The sequence below is a fragment of the Paroedura picta genome, chromosome 3 (assembly GCF_049243985.1).
Source record: "Paroedura picta isolate Pp20150507F chromosome 3, Ppicta_v3.0, whole genome shotgun sequence".
NCBI classification, from domain to species: domain Eukaryota; kingdom Metazoa; phylum Chordata; class Lepidosauria; order Squamata; family Gekkonidae; genus Paroedura; species Paroedura picta.
Window position 1 is genome coordinate 161997764 of NC_135371.1, and position 24692 is coordinate 162022455.

General features: G+C 50.2%; 2 protein-coding genes across 5 annotated transcripts in view; one reads left to right on the top strand and one right to left on the bottom strand.

Annotated features, from left to right (window-relative positions):
• The window catches only part of CSAD (cysteine sulfinic acid decarboxylase), a 28771-nt gene extending 27802 nt beyond the window's left edge, over nt 1-969 (bottom strand). Inside the window, exon 1 of the mRNA XM_077329110.1 lies at nt 831-969. The gene's annotated coding sequence lies outside the window, so the exon portion shown is untranslated. The remainder of the gene's footprint in view (nt 1-830) is intronic.
• On the top strand, nt 852-24036 carry ZNF740 (zinc finger protein 740). 4 transcript variants are annotated; one of them, XR_013229626.1, is made up of 8 exons: nt 852-982; nt 4121-4497; nt 8481-8612; nt 8781-8867; nt 13163-13286; nt 16602-16720; nt 18623-22455; nt 22573-24036. XR_013229626.1 is itself a non-coding variant. In XM_077329112.1 (7 exons), exons 2-7 carry the CDS (start codon nt 4489-4491, stop codon nt 18710-18712), a joined length of 561 nt encoding a protein of 186 aa, XP_077185227.1. In that variant the 5' UTR covers nt 852-982; nt 4121-4488; the 3' UTR covers nt 18713-24036. The 4 variants fall into 4 exon arrangements, 2 of the variants coding, with proteins under 2 accessions (XP_077185227.1, XP_077185228.1); XR_013229627.1 differs by having other exon boundaries at nt 18623-19317; nt 20019-24036; XM_077329112.1 differs by having other exon boundaries at nt 18623-24036.
• Nucleotides 24037-24692: the final 656 nt, after the last annotated feature.

A 24692-nucleotide genomic window follows, 5' to 3' on the forward strand; every position in this document is an offset into this window, starting at 1 on the left:
TGAGAAAACTGAGGGTGAGAATCAAACCCAGTTTCCAGATAGAATCATAGAGTTGGAAGGGGCCATACAGGCCATCTAGTCCAACCCCCTGCTCAATGCAGGATCAGCCCAAAGCATCCAAAAGAGTTAGATTAGAGGTTGCCACTCTCTTAACCATCACGCCAAGCCGGTTGGGTTGTTTTACTTTTTTGTTGTAAACCACCACAAGTCTTTGAGAGCAGTGGTATATAAGTTAAAATATAAATACATGTATTAATTAATTAGTCAGAGCGCAGATGAAGGATCTCAGTGTTTTTTTCCATGCCACCAGATAATCAGCAGAGAAAGCAGGGAACGGAGGATTCCCTGCTGTGCTAGCTTTCTGTTCATGTGCAAATAACGCAAGGAGGATAACCATGCAGAAAATTTTTTATTCCAGCAAAAGTTATACGGACGACGGGAAACGACATTCAAAACGGGCATGCAGACGCCTTGGTGTGCGATCAGAGATGGGCAGCCGCGTTGGCCTGCTGCAGCAAAACAAAGCAAAAGCCCACCGACCATCTTAAATATGAACAACGTTGATTTCAATATGACCCTTAAGCCGCCTTTAGACGTTTGTTTTCCCTCGCCTGTGTAAACCAAGCGTTTAAAATAGCGCAGAGCTATACCCCGCCGTGACTCCAGGGGGCCCCGGCCTCTATTAAATCTGCATCTCTAGGCCTGGTAACCTTGGTAACATCGCCTATTTTTTTGCCCTCTATCATGATGGCGGCGGCGAGAACTTCAAGGATTTGCCTCAGCGCAGGCGCATTAGCAAGCACTGAAAGGAACTGGTAGCCTGTGGGTACCGGGCTCGTATGTTTCCGCTTCCGGAGCAGTGGCGGCGGCGACGGTGGCTGCAGCGGCCGGGAGTATTCGACGGCGGGGGTGGCCGTGCGCGAATTTGTCCTTCCCCCCCTGCAGGGGAAGGGGGGCGTGGAGCGGCGACCAGCGGAGTCAGGTACCGGAGTCGAGGAGGGGGAGGAGGAGTAGAAGCAGAAGCGCGCCGTTTCTCACGCGCGCGCGCGCACACACACAGCACCTGGGCGCCTGCCTTTGGCCGGGCGCGCTCGTGCGCGGGGAGAGGAACAGGGCGGCTCGCGCAATAAGTCCCCGCGCGCTCTTAAGGGCGCTCGCGCTTCCCGCCCCCCGCGCGTGCCCAACATTCCTGTGCACCGGCCCGGGCACCTGTTCTGGCGCGTGCGTGTTGGGACGGGCGCTTGCCGCGCGCGACCTTCCTTTTTCTCGCGCCGGTGGGCCGGGGCTGGCTGCGCGCTCGCCGCCTCCCCGCGTTCGTGCTGGCACGGCGAGTTCTGCCACTTTGGCCGCCCCCGTGCACGCCGCTTGCGTTTTGCCTTTTTTCCCCTGCATCGGTTGGTTGTGGCTTTGGGGGGCTGTGTCAGTGTGCTTAGAGTTATACAGCCAGTTCTCCGCTGAAGGTTGGGCGTTGATGCGTCTTCGTCCTCTTTGGGGCCATTTCTCTTCTAAATTCAGGCAAGCGTGGGGCCAATCACTGCCTGGAGGTCTTATTTATTTAAAATTTTTATAGCTTTTTTCCTACCCTGCGGAGATGCAGCATAGCTTCCAGCTGTGCTCTCCTTTTTCCCGTTTGGGCCTGGCAACGACCACCCTGCGAGGTACGTCAGGTGGAGCCAGGGAGTGACAGGCCAAGGTCACGGAGTGAACTCTCATGGCAGAATGGGGATTAAACCGCAAAGATGCAAGCCTCTGTCCTGCTGTCTTTGGTTAGTTTGAAGCAAAGCAAGAAGACTGGACAAAAAATAAAAAGTTGCAATGATCGGAGTACTGCGGAAGATGTCTGTCAAAACATAAAACGTTTGTGTTTTGGGAGACAAAATTTTGTCGCATAAAGTTTTCATACTGTTTACAGCAGGGCTGGGCAAACTGTGGCCCTCCAGAAGTTCATGAACTACAATTCCCATGAGCCCCCTGCCAGCATTTGCTGGCAGGGGCTCATGGGAATTGTAATCCATGGACATCTGGAGAGCCACAGCTTGCCCACCTCTAGTTTACAGCTTGCAGTCAACAAGACACAATGATAACTAAAGTACAATACGTATAACACCCTGCACAGTTGTTTTTGACATCGTTATGGAAAACAATTTTTAAAAAATCATTTTTTTTAATGTCACATTATTTTGTGTCTAATTTAAGATCCTGACAAGACAAAACTTTTGTTTTTTAAACTTTGAAATGGTCCAAAAAATAGGAGATATTGCAATGCAACACTGTGGCATTCCGCATGCTGCCTGCAGCTGTACCATGCAGAGTGTGGCTCACTAATAAATCGCACACTTCGTGCCTGACTTCCTGGATGTTTACAGCTCGTGTCTCCACACCCTTTAAATTTTGCCGGTTGATGACGACTTCCATAATGGATTTCCATTGCATTTTTCCTTGCGTATCTTAAAAGATTTTCCCTATGGCTGCTGCCTAAAATGTTTTCACATCAAAAATCGTATTCCATGAGGTACCAACTGTTTTGTCAAAATTAATCCCCTGGCAGATTCAGGCTGCTAACCATAAAATGCAATCAATCTCTCCATATGCATTGAGGGAAGTGAATGGAAGGCGCTCGTGTCCAAAAAGACAAATAACCCCCTTTCTTGGATTTTTGGGTGGTTTTTTTTGTAGAAGGTGCAAACTGTCAGGTTTGGGGCTGCTCCACACAATATAGAGTGGCTAAGCAGAAAGTCCTCCTTGCCTTGGACTTCAGGTGATGGAAGCAGATGCTCTGGCATGTCTACTGCATGCAGAAAGTGGGAGGTTCCCTCCCAGGCATCTTCAGCTGAAAGGATTAAGTAGCGGTTGCTATGAAAGGCTTGTACTTGAGACAGCTGGCAGTTCACACAGAAAAGTCCACCCACGTTGAAAAGCCACTGGATTGTCTCAGGGTAAGCCAGCTTCACCTGTTCATGGGAAGCTCTATGAAGATCTTGAAAGGGGACCAAAATAAAAGGTCCTGCACATGGGGGGGGGGGCACTGAACGATCCCCTTGCATGATAGTTCTTGCTCCTCCTTGGAATGACAGCTACTTGAAACAGCCTCTTTTTGAGGCTCGCCTGTTTCAAGGAACTCTTTCCAAACCCCGTCAGTCTTCATTTACAAATGCATAAGAGCCCAAGTACTCTTGACAGCATGTCCTTATATTAACATCTTGAGGCCCTTGCAGGTTAAGTTGTAAACTGCTGGTTTTGCTACTTCTGTAAAACGCCACAGCGATAATTGTGAAGTGAAAATCATCACCCATCATGAACTTCAGCTAGATTTCAAGGTTGATCTTTCCATCGTGGGGGAATTTTGTCAGATCCTGTTCGTTGACTGCTGCAGTAGCCTAACAAGGTTTGCCCTGTTAGCCCTTGTTAGTCTCTCAAATGGCTGCATTTAAGCAAATGCACAAGACCTTTGGTTTCCTAGCACATGCACCAGAATGGGTGCTGTGATCAGAGCATAAAACTGGGATCCCAGGTTTGAATTCCCATTCTGCCATGGAAGTGCACTGGGACACCTTGGGTCATACATACTCTCAGCCTGACCTACCTCACAGGGTTGTTGTGAGGATAAACTGGAGGAACAGAGAACGGTATATGATGCCTTGAGCTCCTTAGTGAGAGGGTGGGATAAAAATGCATGAGATAGGAGGGGAATGCTGCCTTTGTTTTGGGAGGCCTAGAGAATTCCTGCACATGACAATCAGGTCCTTTTTGCTTGCAATGTGTGTTCCTGAAATTCCTGGGTGTGGAATAGTGAAGCTTAGCTGTTTGGTCATATTATCATAGCTTACACTGTTACACCGTTTTTTCAATAACCTTGCGTCAAGTATTTGCTTCTGCAGATAAATGGTTTGATTGCAGATAGGGTTAAAACCCTTAAAAGCGTGATTGCTATATTTTCTCAGTAACACTATAATGATGCAAGTTGGTGTAGGAAGATACAAGCATTATGAGTTAAATGCACAGCTTGGTACTGTCATGGGTTTTATCCTGGTTTTGGTGGTTCTTTGACACCCTGCTCAACATGCATTTCTCTCTGTCCCTTTCCAGACCGGTGGGTCAATAAACCTTTCTTAATCTGCAGGCTCAAACTAGAGGAGGAAACACGGTGACAGTCGCAGCGGCCGTGCAAGAAGGACCTTGGCATCCCTTTCTCCAGGGTGGGCCATCCAGCCGGAGGAGTTAGGTTTGGTGTGACCCGTCCGCGGGTCACGGCGCAGTCTGTAGCTTTCTCCAGCTTGGAAGGCGCTGGGGAGGGGGGACTCGCTGCGTTGCCGTTCTGGGCCCTCCGACTCCAGAAAGATGTCAACAAAGTGGAAGGTATTGGACGGGACCGGCGCAGAAACGATTTACTGAAAAATCTTTGTAGTCGTAAAATTCTTTCGTGGGCGAGCGAGGCAAAGCGTAAGGACTTGGCGTAATCTCCGTGTTGAGGACTGTCTGACTAACGCGATGGCTCAGGTAACAGGCCCTGGTTCTCCCATCCTGTCCAACAGGAATTCTTCATTACAGGAGGTGGCTACAAGAGGCCCACAGTGATGACCTGTCCTGTGCAGCTTGAACCGCTTCGGTGCTCTCCAGCCAGCAGCAGCAATCAGCTCTCCTTCTCCATAGAACTCCAGAAAGGGAGGCGGGGAACCCCCCCCCCTCCTAGACAGCCTTGTCTTTATGTGAAACACAGCAGCTTTTCAGTGGTCAGAGTAGAGGCCGGTGGGAGGTGGCATGACCACATTTGCAGAAGTCCTTCACGGGAGAATGCTAAAGCTCCCTTTCTCCCCCTTAGTCCTTCCTGTTCTCCATTTTAGGAGGACACTGGCAAGGCACAGTAAGTGGTTGTGGAATCCAGGCAAAGCCTCCGTGTCAGTCAGATGCTGCCCAAAGATCTCCAGTTAGCCATCCTGACTCCGATCGGTTGCAGGAGCGGTAGATGGCTTTGCACCTGGTCTCCCCGCTTGTGAACCTGTCACGGCTCAAGAAAGCTGTCTGGGCTGGCCTCCGCTTGGTTTCTTAGTTGTGTCCTGCCCTCCCCGCCACCTCCCAGCAGCCCACGACAGGGGTAGTCAACCTGTGGTCCTCCAGATGTCCATGGACTACAATTCCCATGAGCCCCCGCCAGCATTTGACTACCCCTGGCCTACGACACAGGCCCCAAGCGGCAAAGAGGGTCGTAAAACTATCCACGAGAGAAAGTAAAGCTTTTCCCAAGTGCATGTCAGATCGAAATATCCTTTAATTCGTGCTCCCCTTTCCCAAGTATATATTTTTAGGAACAAGGCTCTGCAAGCATAAGGACATAATAGATAAATATGGATGACTGTCTTCCAGGTTTGAGTGTGTTCACTTCTGTGTGTATCTGCTGGGCCCACACGTTCCCCGTGTGCTTGGTTTTTCTCCTGTTAGCATGATGTCCTCGAAGACTGTCCCAGGGCCTTAGGATGAGCGCAGCACCAAAGAGGCAGCAGGGAAACTCAAAAACAGTCTTAGCAGCGGGTGTGGCAGAGTGGCAAGCAGAATTCATAGACCATTTCCTGCCACTCTTTTTTACCTTCTCAAGTGGCGACGCTCTGTGGGCTTCCGTTTCAATAATCATAGGTCGTCGATTACCAAGTGCCTGCATTGCATCCCTTTTTACTCCTTGTTTGGCCCAGATTTTGGCCCAGCAGTTTCCGTGCAACGAAGACCTGTGCCTGCCTCCCAACGATGCATAGCCACCCTTCTGTAGAGATGCCCACATTGGTCTCGACAGCCAAAGCCGTGTGAGATGCATCTCCTTCAACCTCCCCTAGAGAGAAGGCCAATGCTTTCTTGGTTCTCCTCTGGGGACCTCTTCCAGTATTGCATCCCTTAGGTGCCTTTTGCAAATTCGTGCTCAGAAGCAGGCCTCCAAGGGCTGCATCTCTGATGTCAGAAAAATCAAACTCTGCTGCACTCTGGGTAAGGGTCGCTGGGACTTGCCAGGTGCAGACATAATACCTGTGGTAACTCAAACGTGCTGGCTCCTGTTGTTTTCGTATTTTTTTTTCCTTGCACAGGTTTTTAAAATAAAATATGAAAAAGGAAATTTGGCGCTGTACCCGGAGGTCGCCTTTCTTTAGTTCTCCCCACTGCTTACAGGGAAGTTTCGTTTTTGACACTAACGCACACCACTGGCTGCTGCTAAAATTTAAGGGTGCTTGTGTAAGACACTTGGACTACCCATCTGCTAAATCATGTATGGAGATAACCCTCCAGATCTGGCAGTGTATTGCTCCGTACACCTTTGTAATCCACAAGATCTGCACTAGGGCTTTCGCAGGCTTGAAAACAGCGATCTTCAAGGTCACCCACCAGCAGTGAGTGTGCAGTGGGTGGCAGCATGGATCACTCCTCTTCAGACCTCAAACAGAAGACTGCTCCCTTGCCTTAAAAATGCCCTGCAAATACAAAATTGGCACAGCAGGTGGAGGAGGAAGATACAGCTTCTCTTCCTGCTTTGATTCATGCTTGCTTGGAATTCTTTTTTTCGATGCAAAGGAGCAGTTAGTCCCGAAACAAATAGTAGTCAGCTAGGCTTCCACTCCAGAACAATATAGCCCATTCTGCTGGCTCAGGGCTGCTGCTACGTCATTCTGGCGCTTCTGCATGTGTGAATGGTACATAAGGCATGCCCACAGGGGTGAAGGTCTACCAATCTGTCTCCTTTGTTTTCTCTCTACGGCACAGATCTTTCAGCTGAGTTGGAACAGTTATAGACTTATTTGCATGGTTGTGTTAATTGAGATCTCTCTGGGTCTCCTTTTGCTGGGGGAAGGCAAGAGGCAGAAAAGCAGTCTAAAAATATTTAAACAAAGTGCATTGTCTCTTAAGTGCCAGGAAAAGGGGGGGGCATGTATAAAGTGGGCTCATGTTTCCTTTGTTGAGAACATTGATAAATTAATATTGATAAATGATAAATTCCACCAGGCTGGACTGGAGGCTGACTCCCCATTAGGAGCTGCCATTCCATCGTCTGCATATCAGGTAGTAAAGTGAGAGCCAGCTTGGCGTAGTGGTTAAGAGTGGCAGCTTCTGGTCTGGAGGACCGGATTTGATTCCCACCTCCTTCTCTGCATGGAGCCAGCTGGGTGACCTTGGCCCAGTCACAGTTCTCTCAGGGCTCTCTCAGCCCCACCTCCCTCACAGGGTGTCAGTTGTGGGAGAGGGAGGGCAGGTGATCGTAAGCGGATTTGAGACTCCTTCGGGTAGTGAAAAGCAAGATACAAAAAAACTAGCTCCTCTTCTTAGACCAATGCCAAAAATTGCAAAGCCAGGCAGCCTGCACACCTGGGGGAGAGTGCCCCAGGCAGCCATAGAAATGACTTTGTGAATCAAGGGAAAGAGAGAGGCGAACTATACAAAACAGCCAGATGCAGAAGAGTCGTGCTCCAGAACGTTGACGGCAACTGAGTGAGTTAAACTTTACTGGAGAAGGTGTTGCAAATCACATAGCAGGGAACAGCTTAGAAAGGACAGGTTAGCGACATGCAATTTTTTAAAAATTGGTATTTTTTTGTCTGGATCTGTTGGACCTGTAGAAAATTCTGAAAAACCCCAAATCCCAATACTGATGTGGTATTCTGAATTTTGGGGGGGGGGACCAACAGGCCCATGAAGAAAAATACCATTAATTAAAAAATGAATAGTAATAGCCAGCCTGATTGTGGAGTTGGCTTGGCTTCTCCTGCAGCGGGGTCCAAACTGATCTTCGCGAGAAGCCAGCTACAAGCCGAGCTAGTGGGAGCAGTCTGCCCCTTCTGGCACAGCCGATCTTTGGGCTGCAGTCTCATCTTGCTCTAAAGGGACTGCAGTAGAAACCCGACAAATACCTCCACCATTTTTCGATCTACTGCTAACTCCTGAATGCTCTAAGTTCTGCTTGGCCTATAAGACAGAGCAATCCCGCAGGGCCTTGGTCGAGGCCAATTCTATCTAACTCTCAGGCTTTCCTCTCACCTCTTCTGCTCTCCCTTCTTCTTCTGACACCTTCTAGTACCCTACACCTGGCAGGACACCGATCCCGTAATCTTGGTTGATACTGTTGTGTCTAACTGTGGTCCAAAATTTTAATCTTGTTTTTATATTGCTTTGTTATATATGGAATATTCTGAATTTACTGAGTTTTAGATTCTGTAAACTGTCCCAAGACGGTATGTCTGAGAGGGGCGACATATAAATCCCTAAATAAATACAGTAAAATATATATATATATATATATGGGATTCCCCCCCCCCTAAGAAAACCCAGATACATTCAAGAAGTTGAAATACACCCCAAAAGTGTTCCCCAAAGTATTTTTCCGGTATATTTTCAGCTCCCGTTGATCCAAACGCCCACCCCTGGCACAGAATGACCCCATTCTCCTGTCGGCATGCTACCTCGAACCCCCCTCGGCTTCCCCTCCTCACTCTGCGTTTGTCTCTTCTTAGGCAAGCCTCCTGGCCTGCGAGGGTCTCTCTGGAGTCTGCCTCGTGCCAACCGTTGCCAGCAAGAAGATGATGCCGAAGCAAAGCTCCAAGCAGGTGGAGAACGGAGAGAGAGGGGGTGCACCATATATGTTGGTATGGGGCAGCCCGTTTACAGCTTATCTGCTCCTAGGTGCCCTCTTCTACTTGTACCAGTGGGGTGACAAAGCAGAAAGAGCCAGGACGGGGAATGTGGCGTGTAGGGCTCGGGGGTGACATTGCCGGCATTTGTCTGACCTGCTGTCCCGCTTTCTGTCCGCCAAGGGTCACCACAAAAAGAGTGAAAAATCTCGCAGCTGGAAGGAAGAAGAAACAACAGAAGGAACCCAACCTAAAAAGTCCCATAAAAAGGCAGGTAATCTTACGTAGTACGGCCTAGCGAGAACCATCTTCATGCCCGTGTTGGCGTCGTATGGTATGGGGAGGGAGGGAGAGAAGGGTGCCTCTGGAGCTTTGAATCGGCCATTGCTCAGATTAATGGGACTTTTCCTTCGCTGGACAGCAGCTGTTGAGTCCCGTCCAAGTACAAACCTTTGTCCAATGGAGGTGTGGGCCCTTGAAGAATGGGTAGCTTCCATCTCACACGTTAGCAGTAGCATGAAAGTGCAGGAGGCTGTACCCACAGACAGACATGCTGCCTTGCTGGGCAGGTGTTGCACAACTTCTGCCTGAGCGGAATCATTTCCTGCCTAGATCTTGTGATCCTCCCAGGTCTCTTGTGTAATCTAGTGGGGATCAGAGCTGTTCCTTTGTCACTTGTGGGGATGGCCGTGCGGTGAAAACATCTGATTGTCAAGCATCCTGGAACTCCATCTTCAAATCGAAGCCAAATGAGGGTACCGTAGGAAGCGCAAAGCATGCTTGAAAACAGTGTTTCACGTTGTTGACTTCATCACACTCAGAAGGATGTAGCTCTGTTTAGGATTGCTCTGAGCGTTTGGAAGGCAAAGCTTCCTTGGTTGAATCTAACAGAGGGGATTTTGCCTCTCAAAACCTCACACCTTAGAAATTTTCTGGTCTCTTGGGGTGCTACCACTGAACTCAAGTACTGCTGCAGGCAAACAAACATAGTTACCCTTTAAAACTGTCAGTAAAGGGAATCGGTTTTTAATCTTGACCACCGTTCCCTTTGAGCAAATCCTTTCATGCTCATTTTCACCTGATAGATGTTAAGCAAATTTTCAAAATATATTAAAAATGGATTAACTCCCACCCATTCAGGAAACCCTTCTAGAGCCACCAAGAAACCCCAGGGTTTCACAAAAGCCTGACCTAATCATCTCCAGAAACAGATGACATAGCCAAGGGTTCATTTGCTGCTCAACTGTTTGTTAGTTTGCCTTTGGCTTAACATCTGTGTGACAAAAGATGCAAATATCCCATCATCTTCTTTTTCATTCATTGGCTGCAATTGAAAGCCGGCTTTGCCAAGAGAGGCAGGCAGTAAATCCAAATGATGATGATGATGATGATAAAGTTTGAGTGTAATTCAAAGTGATATTTTTGACATTTAACAGCCAAAGGATTTGGGGTACAGAGGCTGGATCGGCTCCCTTCTGCAGCATGAATTTACCCAGGTGTTGAGCTCTTCTAGTAGCAATAGCCTGCCCCATGCCCCATCTGCTGTGTTGTGAGTGGCTCATGTGCTGGAAATTTGATCGGGGAGACCTCGTTTCAAATCCCTGTTCGGGCTTGAAGCTCACTAGATGACATCAGGCCAGGGAGACTGTCCTGCCTTGAAGGGTTGTTGTGAGAGGGGAATGGTGTGAGGGTGCCCTGTGCCACTGTTAGCTGCCTTGCATGCATCTTGCAATAGGTAGGTGGATGGATAGTTATGCAGACAGGTGGCTCTTTAGGCTCCTTGCAGGGAGAGAACTTTCAAAAAATAAAATGCCTAGGGGGAAAAAAGTAACTGTGAAATAGCTTTCCAGGTTACCTGCAAGAGCTGCTGGTGCCCTTTGGAGCCAGAGCCTGGACGCAGTGGGGATAGCCTTGAACAGCACATGGGTAAAATAAAGGGCATTTAGTATTTTTCCTAGGACAGGCGAAAATATTTTTTGAAGCCCATCATACCCAGTGTGGTGTAATGACTAAGAGCGCCAGCTTCTACTCTGGCAAGCTGGGTTTGATTCCCTGCTCCTCCACGTGCAGCCGGCTGGGTGACCTTGGCCTAGTGGCAGTCCTGACAGTGCTGTTCTCACAGAGCAGTTTCAGAGCTCTCTTAGTCCCACCTACCACACGGGGTGTCTGTTGTGAGTAGGGGAAGGGAAGGCGATTCTAAGCCGCTTTGAGCCTTCCTTGGGCGGTGACCCAGTGGGGTGGAGGGACCCAGTCCATGACTGAACAGCACAGAACATTAGCAGGGCTGTGCCTTTTAAAAAGCAACATATGCATCCAGGCAGTCCAATAAAAATCGCATCCTAGTGTTTTGCTATCAGGCGCCTTTAGCACAGGAACCCGTATTGCAGGCTTCTTATTCTGTTGCTAGCCACTGCCCAGGGTGACGGGAGGCAGTGATGCCCTCACTTCGTTGCCCCTAGAAATCCCACCCACTCCTCTGGCTTCTCCCAGTGGCTGACTTTCCAATGTAATTTGCCAGGCACGAAGGCTAGAAATATGTCCTCTTAATTACTTTATAATGGAATGAAATGTTTATGAGGCTGAATGCCAAGCTCAGTGCCACATTCTCCGACTTCCTCTGCTTTTCCCGTAGAGCTGAGCAGCAAACAGACATCTCTGGGTATCAATAGCAGGGCGAGAGATTCTTTAGCACCTGAGGACCAGCCACGCACAGTATGTCCAACTGAGAACATCTTTTGGGGTCCTGGAGGCAGAAACCAGCTAAATTGAAGCAGAGAGGATTGGGGTGGGGGTGAGAGTGGGGTTTCAGGTTTCCCAGGTCAGCTCTTTGATCTAGTTAACATTTATCAGTTAATTTTCTTTACTGCCGCTCCCCACAAAACAGGCTCGGGGTGGTTTACAATAATAGTAAAACAGTTAAAAGCCGGCTTGGTATAATAGCAGCAGCCTCTAATCTGGAGAGCAGGCTTTGGTTCCCCACTCCTCCACATTCAGCCAGCAGCGTGACCTTAGGCTAGTCACAGTCCTGTTGGAGCTGTTCTCCCAGGGCAGTACTTCCAGAGCTCTCTTAACCCCACCTACTTCCCAGTTGTGGGGAGAGGAAGGCAAGGGCGATTGTCAACCGCTTTGAGACTCCTTTGGGTAGTGAAAAGTGGGGTATAAAACCAACTCTTCTAAAAAGTCTTTCGTGAGCTGAAGTCAGATCCCAGCTGTTACTTTGCTTCTCTTTTACACGTTGGACGTGTGTAAAATCCCTCCGAGTCCTTGTTCATTCTCGCATGGCCCCGGAAGGACCCTCGGCTGTTTCCCCAGCTGCTGCTCCTCAGTATGACCGTTTATGCACTGGGAACTTCACTGCCCCGGCTCCCGTACAGGAGCACAAATCGGGGGTGGATGAGGCACATTGGGCCAAATGCTCCCCCATGTAGGTGCAGGAAGAGGTGGGGCAACCTGCCACATCTAAAACTCCAGCCTGCAGCCTGGCATGAAACCTCCAGTGCATAAACGGTCTATGTTCCTAGCTCCCCTTCCACCGGGCTCAGCGTCCGTACAAGGCTCAACAGAGCTGCAAACAGGGCACTGTGAAGGGGCGTTGCTTTCGAACCTCCTCCCATGTGTCAAAGTCGAGGCTGGCATCAGGAAGCTTTAGAATGGGAGTTGAGGCTGGGTATTATTATTATTATTATTATTATTATTATTATTATTATTATTATTATTATTATTACTATTACTATTATTATTATTATTATTATTATTATTTAATTTTTAGACCGCCCTTCTCCAAATAGGTCTCAGGGCGGTTTACAACATAAATAGTTAAAACACAATAAAATCCCCATAAAAACCCCAATTAACATCAACAACAAGTCACATATAACATATAGCGGTAGTGGTCACAATTCTGATCTTCGTTACCTGAGTTCCCCCCAAGTTCAGCCTGGTGGAGAGAATAGTATTCAGAAGAGGGTGGCACCAATAGAATAGATCTAACAATGATCTCGATGTTAGAGATCTCAATATTGGAGGGGATCCTCTGATGGATTAGTGGGAGAGCTGCCCTGGCCTCAACCATATGCCTGGCGGAAGAGCTCCGTCTTGCAGGCCCTGCGGAAAGCTGGTAGATCCCACAGGGCCCTTAGCTCTTCTGGGAGCTCATTCCACCAGGTTGGGGCCAGGACTGAAAAGGCCCTGGCCCGGGTCGAGGCCAGGCGAACATCCCATGGGCCCGGGACAACCAGTAAATTCATACCCGCAGAGCGGAGTGCCCTGCGGGGGGCATAAGTATGATCTGAACTGGAGGAAGGAGACTCTGTGCCCCAGATTCCCCCCCCTCCCTTCCCAAGCATCTGGTTCTGAGGTGAAGCATGCATGTGCAGAAAATGTGGCAGTGGTACGAGGGTGCCCGCAGCAGCCGTGAATTTTAGAAGCCGCAGTTGGAGGAGAGATTGTGCAGAGCAGGTGGCACAGCTTGGGGGGCCTCTGAGGCATGGGCTCTGGGTCCCAGGCCCCGATGGGGCATGCTCCTGTACTAGCCGTAAAGGTAACCGAGAGTGCTGTGCTTGCAGGTGATGGTGATCGAACAGAACGGATCCTTCCAGCTCCCGATCCCCAAGAACTTCATCTGCGAGCACTGCTGCGGAGCCTTCCGGAGCAGCTACCACCTCAAGAGGCACATCCTCATTCATACAGGTGAGGGGCGTTGCCGTGGCCAGAGCCAAAGCTTGGTATAGAGAGCCAGCTTGGTGAAGTGGGTAGGAGTGCAGACTTCTAATCTGGTGAGCCACGTTTGATTTCCCCACTCCTCTACATGCAGCCGGCTGGGTGACCTTGGGCCGGCCACAGTCCTATTAGAGCTGTTCTCACAGAGTTGTAATCTCAGGGCTCTCTCAGCCTCACCTCCCTCACAGGGTGTCTGTTGTGGGGAGAGGAAAGGGAAGGCAGTAATATCAGGGCTCTCTCAGCCTCCCCTCCCTCACAGGGTGTCTGTTGTGGGGAGAGGAAAGGGAAGGCAGTAGTATCAGGGCTCTCTCAGCCTCCCCTCCCTCACAGGGTGTCTGTTGTGGGGAGAGGAAAGGGAAGGCAGTGATATCAGGGCTCTCTCAGCCTCCCCTCCCTCACAGGGTGTCTGTTGTGGGGAGAGGAAAGGGAAGGCAGTAATATCAGGGCTCTCTCAGCCTCACCTCCCTCACAGGGTGTCTGTTGTGGGGAGAGGAAAGGGAAGGCAGGAATATCAGGGCTCTCTCAGCCTCCCCTCCCTCACAGGGTGTCTGTTGTGGGGAGAGGAAAGGGAAGGCAGTAATCTCAGGGCTCTCTCAGCCTCACCTCCCTCACAGGGTGTCTGTTGTGGGGAGAGGAAAGGAAAGGCAGGAATATCAGGGCTCTCTCAGCCTCCCCTCCCTCACAGGGTGTCTGTTGTGGGGAGAGGAAAGGGAAGGCAGTAATCTCAGGGCTCTCTCAGCCTCACCTCCCTCACAGGGTGTCTGTTGTGGGGAGAGGAAAGGGAAGGCAGGAATATCAGGGCTCTCTCAGCCTCCCCTCCCTCACAGGGTGTCTGTTGTGGGGAGAGGAAAGGGAAGGCAGGAATATCAGGGCTCTCTCAGCCTCCCCTCCCTCACAGGGTGTCTGTGGTGGGGAGAGGAAAGGGAAGGCGAATGTAAGCCGCTTTGAGACTCCTGGTCGTTTAAAAGCGACATATAAGAACCAACTCTTCTTCGGCTGTGGCCGAGGACCGCATGGGGCAGCGGGGGAGGTATTTTATAGCCAGCACTGAGCCAGTGGACTCCCAGTTGTTTTGCAGGCATTAGGGTCTTGTAGAAAACGTACTGCGTAGATAACTTTAGCCAAGGAAGTTGTCTTTCTGTGAGGGGGTCAGAACAGGATAGCAAGCTATCATAGCAGGGGAGAGGGGAATATCATGTTCACTAGCCAGAAATCCTTGTGCCACTGGGAAGGGTTGCTCTAGATCAGGGGTAGTCAAACTGAGGCCCTCCAGATGTCCATGGACTACAATTCCCATGAGCCCCTGCCAGCATTTGCCGGGATGTTTTCCTCTGCTAGGTGGTTTTCTCAGTTTTTAATAATTTCTTAATTGCAATTTGATTTCAAAAAATGCCATTCTCCACGATCGCTTTTACCGTTGTGCTCGAAAGTGACCTTGGAAGTCCTTGGCCGAGAACTGGGGAACAATTGCAAAGCAGCAAGCAGCACGTTCCCCGGTAGTTCATTGTTCCGTTTGCTCAACCAGATCTGATTATATCCACGTTAGTGTGAATCTGCCTCCTTCACATCCAGAGTTCCCATGCAATCGCTCCTCTTGCATGCCCTGCCTTGGCTGTACCACTAGATGGCATTTCGCTCGCTGTGAATCCCACGCAGCTGCTGTCCAGGTAATGCCTCGGCATCTTTGCAAGCTTCGAGCGACTAGGAAGAAGAAGGATCCAGCTGACAATTATATTAGCTTTAAAAGAAAACACAACCCCCTCCCTCGGATGATGAGTCCATGAAGCCGCATTATACTGAATCAGACCGTTGGTCCATCGAGGTGAGGACTATCTGCTCAGACCGGCCCAGGCTCGGCTTTCACGTGATGGCCTGGTCCTTTTAACTGGAGAGGCTGGGGATTAAACCCGGGAGATTCTGCATGCCAAGCAGAGGCTCCTCCTCTGAGCCCCTGCCCCTCTCAAAGGGCATGCCCATAGCTTGGCTTGCTTGAGTGATTCGTCTTGAGCAGTCGTGATTCGTAAGCACTTTCTTTCTCTTCCTTGTCCCTCCCCTACAAATGAACTTGTCATTCATTCATTCATTCGATTTATATACCGCCCCTCACTACGATATCTTGGGGCAATGTACATAGAATCATTGAAACAGAACGTTCTTTAAACTATTCACAATTGAGAACAGAACAGAACCGTCATTCCAGTGAACAGGCAGCAGCGACATAACTTAGAAACATGAACAACGGCATCAAATGAGGAGGTGGGGATCTTGAGTTTGGAGCAGTGGGGTTGCCTGACCGAGATGGATCCAGGCTGCAGGAGACCTTCCATTGCTGGCCTTCAGCCGAAAGCCTGGTGGAGGAGCTCCGATTTGCAGACCTTACGGATCTGTCTAGGGCCCTGATCTCACTGGGGAGCTCATTCCACCAGGTTGGGCCCACGGTCGAAAAGGCCCTGGCTCTTCTTGAGGCCAGGGAGGTTTCGTTGTATACTTTTTCCTTGAAGTATAATGTGGTCTGGATGCCATTGGGGCAGACGGCATGCCATCTCTCTCTGCTATGAGCCAGGCTGGGGAAAAGGGTGGGGGGAGTGAAGGAGAGCTACACACAAGCTTGCCGCTTGGATCTGGAGGAGATATTGCACATGGGGCCATGCCAGTGAATTACCAGTGGTGTGGACTTAACACACGTGCCACGTATGCCCTTGACAACTCTGCTCCACATCTGAATGCATCCACACAGACAGAGGCAAAGTTCACGTCTGCATGATGGCACAGAAGTCAGGTACTTTACCCTATAACTTCATGCAAAGAAAAGGAAGACGGGAATCTCTCTCCAGAGAGCTGCATTCTCCTGCTCCAAGCGGCAGCGTCGTCCCTGAAGATTGCTGTCGAGCAGGGCTCACTGCAGTTGCTGGGGCTCATGGGAACTGTAGTCCATGGGAGTCACGGTTTAGCCGCCCCTGCTGTAGAACATGCCCTGCAGTCTAAAGCGGGTCCTAGGAACAGGAAGAAGGAAGTGGAAAGCATCCATGCTGTCGTGTCAGTGCTCCACCAGGACCATCTTCTCAAGGCTGCTGACGCAGACAAGAATGGCACAGCCGGCCATGGGTGTTGTGCAGCTCCCCCTTTGCATCATTGAGCCTTTTGTGGGGGACATTTCTGGATATGTTGTGTCTTGCTCTTTTGGGAAAGGGAGACGGTGCAGGAGCGTAGGGTTGTTGTTGGGAATAAGCCACGAAAGCTGCTTTGTTAACACCAAAGGAACCTTGTCCTCTCGACGATTTCCAGGTGAGAAGCCGTTTGAGTGTGATGTCTGCGACATGCGCTTCATCCAGAAATACCACCTGGAGCGCCACAAACGTGTGCACAGCGGGGAGAAGCCGTACCAGTGCGAACGCTGCCTGCAGGTAATGTGTCTTGCCTCCTCGTTTCACCTGTGTGGCGGATGGTGGAGCCTAGGACAGCGAGTGGTTGAGCTGGGGTGATAGCATGAAATCTCCCATAACTTATGCCGCCAGGTAGCTTGCAGGGAAGCCGCTTTGAGAAAGGGGAACTAGTCAGTCCGGCTGAAACTTCAGGCTGGGGATTGGGAAGAGCGTGGGAGGCAACATGGGCAGTGGGATAGATTCAAATGGGTGTTGTTCTGAAGTAGCACAATAAAATCAGAGTCCAGTAGCACCTTTAAGACCAACAAAGCACAAGAGGGTTGTTCTGAAGTAGCACAATAAAATCAGAGTCCACTAGCACCTTTAAGATTAGCCTCTTGTGGCGCAGAGTGGTAAGGCAGCGACATGCTATCTGAAGCTCTGACCATGAGGCTGGGAGTTCAATCTCAACAGCCGGCTCAAGGTTGACTCAGCCTTCCATCCTTCTGAGGTCGGTAAAACGAGGACCCAGCTTGACTGGGGAAGGCACTGGCAAACCACCCCGTATTGAATCTGCCATGAAAACGCTAGAGGGCGTCACCCCAAGGGTCAGACATGACCCGGTGCTTGCACAGGGGGATACCTTTACCTTTTTAGCACCTTTAAGACCAACAAAGATTGATTCAAGGCAGGGGTAGTCAAACTGCGGCCCCCCAGATGTCCATGGACTACATTTGCTGGCAGGGGCTCCTGGGAATTGTAGTCCATGGACATCTGGAGGGCCGCAGTTTGACTACCCCTGATTCAAGGCGTGAGCTTTCGAAAGCTTACGCCTTGAATCAATCTTTGTTGGTCTTAAAGGTGCTACTGGACTCCGATTTTAAAGGGCCGTGGGGTGAGAGAAGAACATGGAGGAAAAGTTAGGCAAGGATGGATTGAGGAAAGAGGGAGTGGAAAGGGTGACGTGGCACAGGAAGGGTCTGCTCAGAGGGCTTTGCTTTAGGATTCTGAAGAGAAGGTGTCAATCTTCAGATCTGGAAGGGTTGAGCCGTCTGGGCGGATGAGATGGTATCAGAAGGAAGTGAGATGAAATAGGCAGGGAGCTGAAAGGTGAGAACCTGCGGGAGCAGCAGGTGAGGAGACAGCACGGAAAAGAGGTAGGAGGAAAGGGGAAGCTAGAGCAGGGCAAAAGGACTCCTCGGGACCCAGGGGGCTCTGGCAGGAACAGAGAGAGGCTATTTGTGGCCATTTCTGCCTCTATGTTGTCATAACCTAACAAACGTTGAGAAAAAGAGCAGCCAGGAACCAAGGTGAGGGGGGAATTTTGCACCTTGGTTTGGACTGAGCCAGCCTTTCTCAACTTTTTTAGTGTTGCGAACACCCTGAAACATTCTTCAGGCTTCGAGAAACCCCAGAAGTGGTGCAGTTGTGCAGAATATGGTTGGGAAGCAGAGCTGTGTACCTACCTACCCACCTAGGGCCCCTCCCCTTCCCACCCCCTCCAGGCCCTTCATTGGCCATTTTGAGAGATGGGGCAGGTCAATGTGACCATATAAGGTCATATCACCCGAGAAATGTTTCTTAAAATTTGAAAATACACTAAAATTTGAATAGATATGTATTAAAATAATCATATATATAATACATTTATTTAATATATATATATTAAAGTATGTTGAAAGTGAATTAACTCCCACCCTTCCAGAGCCATCAAGTAACCCCGGGGTTTCATGAAACACTGGCTGGGAAAGCCTGGCCTACGTAGTCAGTTCTTTGGCTGAGGGCTTTTAGTAGAGGATTTGATTGTTAAATGAAACAGACCAGCTTAAAGAGGACAACGTCGGCCTGCGTGGGACTCGGTATCTTTCCCGAGGGCTTCCTGGCTGCCCTGGCATCTGCTGGCTTCCGTTCCTGAGCTCTTCCTCTCCCTCCCTTCCCTTCCAGAGCTTCTCCCGGACGGACCGGCTGCTGAGACACAAGCGAATGTGCCAGGGTATTCCGAGCAAATCATCTGACTCCCAGCTGCTGCTTTAGGGGTGGGCCCGGAGAAACGAATGGGGAAGAAGCCGGAAAGCCAACGGAATTCTCTGTGGTCTTTTTCTTGTTTTTTGGGGGGGAGGGGGGATTCTCTTGTGCTTGCGTTTGCCTACTGGGCGTACCCCTCCCTGCAAAAAGGGGCAGAGCGGAGGCGGGGCACCGACTTTTCAGGCAAGGTTTGGACGCTGTAAATAAGTTTGAGGATGAACTGCCCCTTGCAGTTGTGGATAAACTTTGGTGTTCGGGAGGTTTTTCTCGTGGGAGGGGTGGGTGTCTCTCTCCATTTTGCGCGGGGAAGCTGCTGCCACCGTTTGCTTCGAGAGAACTGCTCGGCCTCTCCTGCCGAACCGGAACGATGACGCTCGGAGAGCTCTTGTGACTGACCTGCCCTCCGGCTTGCGGATCCGCTGGGCTTGCGAAGACGGGAGGAAAATATATATTTCAGGAAAAAAGAAGGCAAGCCCAGCACAAACCCGTTGTATGAAAGAAGTGGACACCCCGCAGTGGATTTAAGAGACAACGTCCGGAGATTTTTTGAGTTCTGAATTCGCAGGCATCTGCCCCATGAAATCTTCGCCATGAGGTCATCCGAGCTCTTCGGGGTTTGTTTGTTGGTTTTGTTCTTTTAATTCCCCAATGGGACCTGGGTTTGTGATTTTAAGTTTCCCTGTATCCCTCAGGTTCCAAGAACACAAGGGCTGGAGAAGGGGGTGGCTTATGCTGCCAGCAATGGTAAAAGCCCATCTTTCAGGCAGTTCCACTGGCCCAGGCGGTGAGATCATGGCTGCACCCAGCTGGCTGGAGAGAGACGCCTGGTTACTGCCAGGTGGGGAGAGGAGCTGCAGTCCTTTCACAGGAAAGGGCCTCCTTCCCGACTCCCTTTTACACACCCATGAATTCAGGGCCCATTCCCCTGAAATGCCTCTTGTTGTAGAACCTCAGGGTCTTCTGAGACCCTTGATTTTGAGCTGGTGGAAATCAAAGATCACTAGTCTTCATCCATCCATGCTTCTGCAAGGGCGACTCTAAACTATTTCTGTGTGGGATCGAAGAAATCAGAGTTCTCCTTGAGTTTGGAGGGAGAGGGGGGGGACGTAGGCCCAGTGTGCCTTTTGGTGCCATGAAATCAGCTACAGCCGCCTTAGCCCTGAAAACTGTTCTCTTGGAGAGAAGTGGAGAAAGTCCCTGGGGGTTCTGGGCTGCCCAGATGTTTTCAGGAAAGAATTTTGCCAAAAGATTTAGCCCACGCCCACCCGGCGAAAGCCATTCCAGCTAGCGCTGCTTATCTCTGCTTCGCTTCCAGAAACCCGAGGTCTCGTGTGATACCTGCTTTTGATTCAGGTGGTTGTGGGGGTTGCGAGGACGGAGAGGCAGAGGTGACACCGTGTCCGGGACTGTCTCACTGCTGTGAAATGGGTAACCTGCGCCTGGAATCCGAGTGTGTCTTTGGTACTGTAAGCAGAGCTCCCCCAACCCCCTTCTCCACAATCTGAATTCTCACAGGCTTCCGTGGGCCTCCCAGTGCCCATCTGCACCTCCATAAGTAGAGGCCTAGCATCTTTTCCTCTCCACACACCCCCACCATACAAAGTCATGCTGCAGAGGGGAAGAGGCTGAACTATAAGCCCAAGTGACTCGGGGATCTTGTAAATAGAGGTGGGATACTTTAGATGCAGCAGGAACCCTCCAGTCCAGTGAATTGCCTGCCGGTGGCATATTTAAGAGGCTTGGTAACTTGCAGAGATGGGGCTTTCAGCGTCACATCCCTCATCTTTTTCCTAAGCGCCTGTTTCCCCAGGTAGCCTCGTGTCTTGGACTCTTGAGTTATTCTGGCCGGAGCGGCACAGCGGTCTGGGAGTGCTGGGCCAGCTAGGTGGGCTGGGTTATTTATTGCTCTGGCACAATAGTTACTGGTATCACAGGAGGAGGTTTTAGGAAAATACAGGGTGCTCTGTCCCACTTCCACCATGATTTCTTCTGTGCTCTTCACGAAGTGCATGTCTTAAGGTCCTGGCATAGTGTTAAAATTGTTTCCAAACCCTGTTGGCTGTTTCCGCCGTAATCCAGCCAAACTAGAGGAGAGTTTCCGCAATCCCGTTTGTGTGCGCGCCGCAGACAAGAGATTCTATATTATTTGTCGGGAAAGCTGGTGTTTCACACGAACACACACCTCTTGATGATTCAGTTCAGGGGTCGTCAAACTGCGGCCCTCCAGATGTCCATGGACTACAATTCCCATGAGCCCCTGCCAGCATTTGCCCTCCGCGGACATCTGGAGGGCCGCAGTTTTGACTACCCCTGAGATGAATTGAACGGGAGCCTCCGTTTTCACCAAATTTAGCTCCTTCAAATTGCTCTCTGAATTTCAGGGGACTGCTTTCTCCAAAACAGGATTAAGCTTATTCAAAAGGGAAGAGAGGAAACGTGTTCTGGGGCTTGGTGGCATGTGGCATTTTAAATTGGAGAAATGGATCGGAGGACTTGATCAAGCACTAGGCATTGCCGTGGCGATGCTAATATTCATCTTGCAGTCGTCAGAACGCAATGTTGTTATTCAGCAGATGGGAAACCTGGATCCTTAGAGCAGGGGTAGTCAACCTGTGGTCCTCCAGATGTTCATGGACTACAATTCCCATGAGCCCCTGCCAGCAATCGCTGGCAGGGGCTCATGGGAATTGTAGTCCATGAACATCTGGAGGCCCACAGGTTGACTACCCCTGCCTTAGAGGGGCTTCCTTTTGCTACCAGGTCCTCACTCATACTGGAGTACTGGTACCAGAGTAACGACCCAGAAGTGTCCAGATCTCTTTCAAGCACTTGTTATTTTTTGCAATACAGGGTTTTCCGTCTCACTTGCAAGCATATGGCTCGTAATTCATTTGGGGGGCCATGTAACGCCGCATTGCTGTTGAATGAGCACTCAAGCGAGCACCAACCATTTTGGTATCCCAGGTTCTGGTTTTTCAGCAGCCAAGGCTGCAAGAGGGGGAAATCTGCTTTTGTTGAGGGTGATTGGTAGCACACAGGCGTTGCTCTGTAACTATGCGCCCTTCGCTTCTAGGGTCAATGGTATGGGAATTAACCATGCATCTAGTGTTACACTCGTGAGATCTTTGATTTGGAGGTTTTTCTCAGAACCAGTCTAGCATGCATAAGGGAAGGGTACCTAGATGGAGGGTACCTGCAGGTCAAGGGTGGCCAAACTGTGCCTCTCCTGGTGTCCATGAACTGCAATTCCCATGAGCCCTTGCCAGTGGCAGTGGCTCATGGGGATTGTCGTCCAAGGAAACTGAAAGAGCTACAGTTTGGCCACCCCTGGAGGTGGGGAGAGAGGATGTTGCTTGTGTGCACTGTGGCAGCCATTTCCTTCATACAGTCGGCGCACAGCTAGGCTTGTGGCCGTGTCACTTTTATCACAGCATGCTCGGCTTGGATCCACTCCATCCTGAAGGTGGTGCAAAGCAGACCTGTCTGCATTTTGAAACACACTTGCTGTCCTTCTCAAGAGCCTTATGAGGATGCTCACTTGAGGGTTGCAGACCTTGCCAGTGCTTTAGGACCAATCTTTTTTTTTTGGGGGGGGGGGGGAGGCGTTCTTACAAAAATGAATTGGCTTGCGTTTTAGGGGGGCAGTAGACCAGAGTTCCTATAACAGTTCCTGTAAAACGCTACAGCAGAATCATGTGATTAGACAATGGCACTTAGTTACAGGTGGGGAGGGAATGTCCTAAAGAGCAGGGGTAGTCAACCTGTGGTCCTCCAGATGTTCATGGACTACAATTCCCATGAGCCCCTGCCAGCATTCGCTGGCAGGGGCTCATGGGAATTGTAGTCCATGAACATCTGGAGGACCACAGGCTGACTACCCCTGCTAAAGAGGGCATTGCCATGTCGCAGGTGAAGGGTGCAGTCTGACCATTTCCCTCACGTCCTGGTTTTCTACAGCCGGGGAGTGAGTTTGCTTGTTTACGGCAGAGTATTAAAACATCCAGCCTTGCTTCTCTGCACCACCACCCACCCCAGCCTGTGATGGTGCAGTCCAGGTAATGCTTTATCGTACAAGTCTGCCAGTTCGTCTGCGCTGACCCTCGACCCCAGCACAGGGAGTGCAGTTGAAGCATCCCAGCGTTCCCTGTTTTTGGAAATGTCAGCCTAATGTCAGGGGGAAAGAAACCCGCCTAATAAATTGACTCCTTCCTCAATCAGTATTTCATATGAATTAGAAATCTGTTTTAGGGAAAGAGGGCTACCCTACAAGGGTGATTGCACTGGGGTTTTGCTTGTGAAGGCGCTGTGGGACAAGGCCCATTTCAGAAGGCACCTTGGGTGGCTCAGAGTGGCCCAAAGAGGCGATGGTGTGTGGCTGCAAGGAGAATGCTGACAATTCCAGGCTTCCCGGAGAAAATGAAAGGTGAGTTAGGCTGTCTTTTGAAATGCTCCTTGTGCTGCCGGTGGGAATCGAGCTTGTGCCGCCATAGCAAAGAGCTAACAGGCTTGCGGAGTGACTTGGAAACGTCAAGCTCTGCAGATCCTGGTTCCCAGGCATCGTCCGAGGAAGGAGTATTCCCTTCCTTACGAGAAGGGAAGATACTTCTTCTAAGATGGTCCTCGTTGGACTGACACTCACAGCTCCATATTGCTTGTGTCTTTCCTTCCTGGAGGCTGGTCAGTGTTATAGGAGGGAGGGATGTGTATTCCTTGAGAGCCCAGCAGAGTACAAGGGTGGAGCCTGAGTTTTCCTGGCTGCAGTTAAGCATTAATATACATTTGGGATAGCCTTCTGCAAATCTGCTCAATGCCGGACCTGGAACGTTTTCCTCCTGGGGAAAAGGAGGAAGGGAGGCATCGTCTATTGGTGGCAGAATTCTGGGAACGTGTCGGAATCCAAGTTCTCTGGCATGCTGAGCTCACACGAGGTTCTTCTGTGAATTGCACCCTGGGGATTCTCCAGTGAATTGCGCACTGGATGTATTGTCCCTGATTTTAAGAATGGACTTGGGAGTACAAAGAGGTGGCTTGGTTCATGCACATTTGGTAACAGAATTTCCCCCCCCCCCCTATTGACAAGGAGGGGGAGAAAATCCAGCACTTCGGTTTGACGAGGGAAACCGTGAAATCTGACCGTGTTGTTCCAGCCTAATAGCAAAGTCCAATGGCTTATTTTTCGTTGTTGTTGTTGTTATTCCTTTCTTCCCTATCCTTTAATTCACTTATTTTGCTATGGGGGAGGGAATTGGGGGCAGGGTCATACCCAAGGGTCAGGATCACTTTTAAACTGTAGTTTTTATAAGATGTTATAAACTTGTATCTTTTTACCATTACAGTGTGGTGTCTTCCTTTCTGTGCGTGTGATCAGATTAGAAGGTATCCCCTGTGCAAGCACCGAGTCATGTCTGACCCTTGGGGTGACGCCCTCTAGCGTTTTCAATACGGGGTGGTTTGCCAGTGCCTTCCCCAGTCATTACCGTTTACCCCCCAGCAAGCTGGGTACTCATTTTGCTGACCTCGTAAGGATGGAAGGCTGAGTCAGCCTTGAGCCAGCTGCTGGGATCAAACTCCCGGCCTCATGGTCAGAGCTTCAGACAGCATGTCGGCTGCATTACCACCCTGTGCCACAAGGGACTCCGTGATCAGAGTAGGATACTGAAATAAAATGGACTTTGTTGTTTCCCCTTACCGCCACCCCCTTCTGTTTCAGTGCTTCTCAGCTCAAGGCTGTCATATACCCTCTTGCACCAGGCGTTTCCATGGGCAACTTTTTATTTACGAATAACTACCCCATTCATTCCCAGGAGGTAAAAGGAAAGAACCATGCTCTAAGGCATGGGGGGCCAAACTGTGTGCCTCCAGCCATCCATGGACTACAGTTCCCATGAGCCTCTGCACGTGCTGGAAGCAGCTAAGGAGAATTGAAGGCTATGGCTATCCGGAGAGAGACAGTTTGGCCACCTCTCCTGTAAGGCGCGTCATTGTGCAT

Excerpts from the sequence above, each read along its gene's own strand:
- ZNF740 (XM_077329112.1), top strand. Across the intron at positions 13,287-16,601 it reads GCACATCCTCATTCATACAG|GTGAGAAGCCGTTTGAGTGT; the intron begins GTGAGGGGCGTT and ends GACGATTTCCAG. Across the intron at positions 16,721-18,622 it reads AGTGCGAACGCTGCCTGCAG|AGCTTCTCCCGGACGGACCG; the intron begins GTAATGTGTCTT and ends CTTCCCTTCCAG.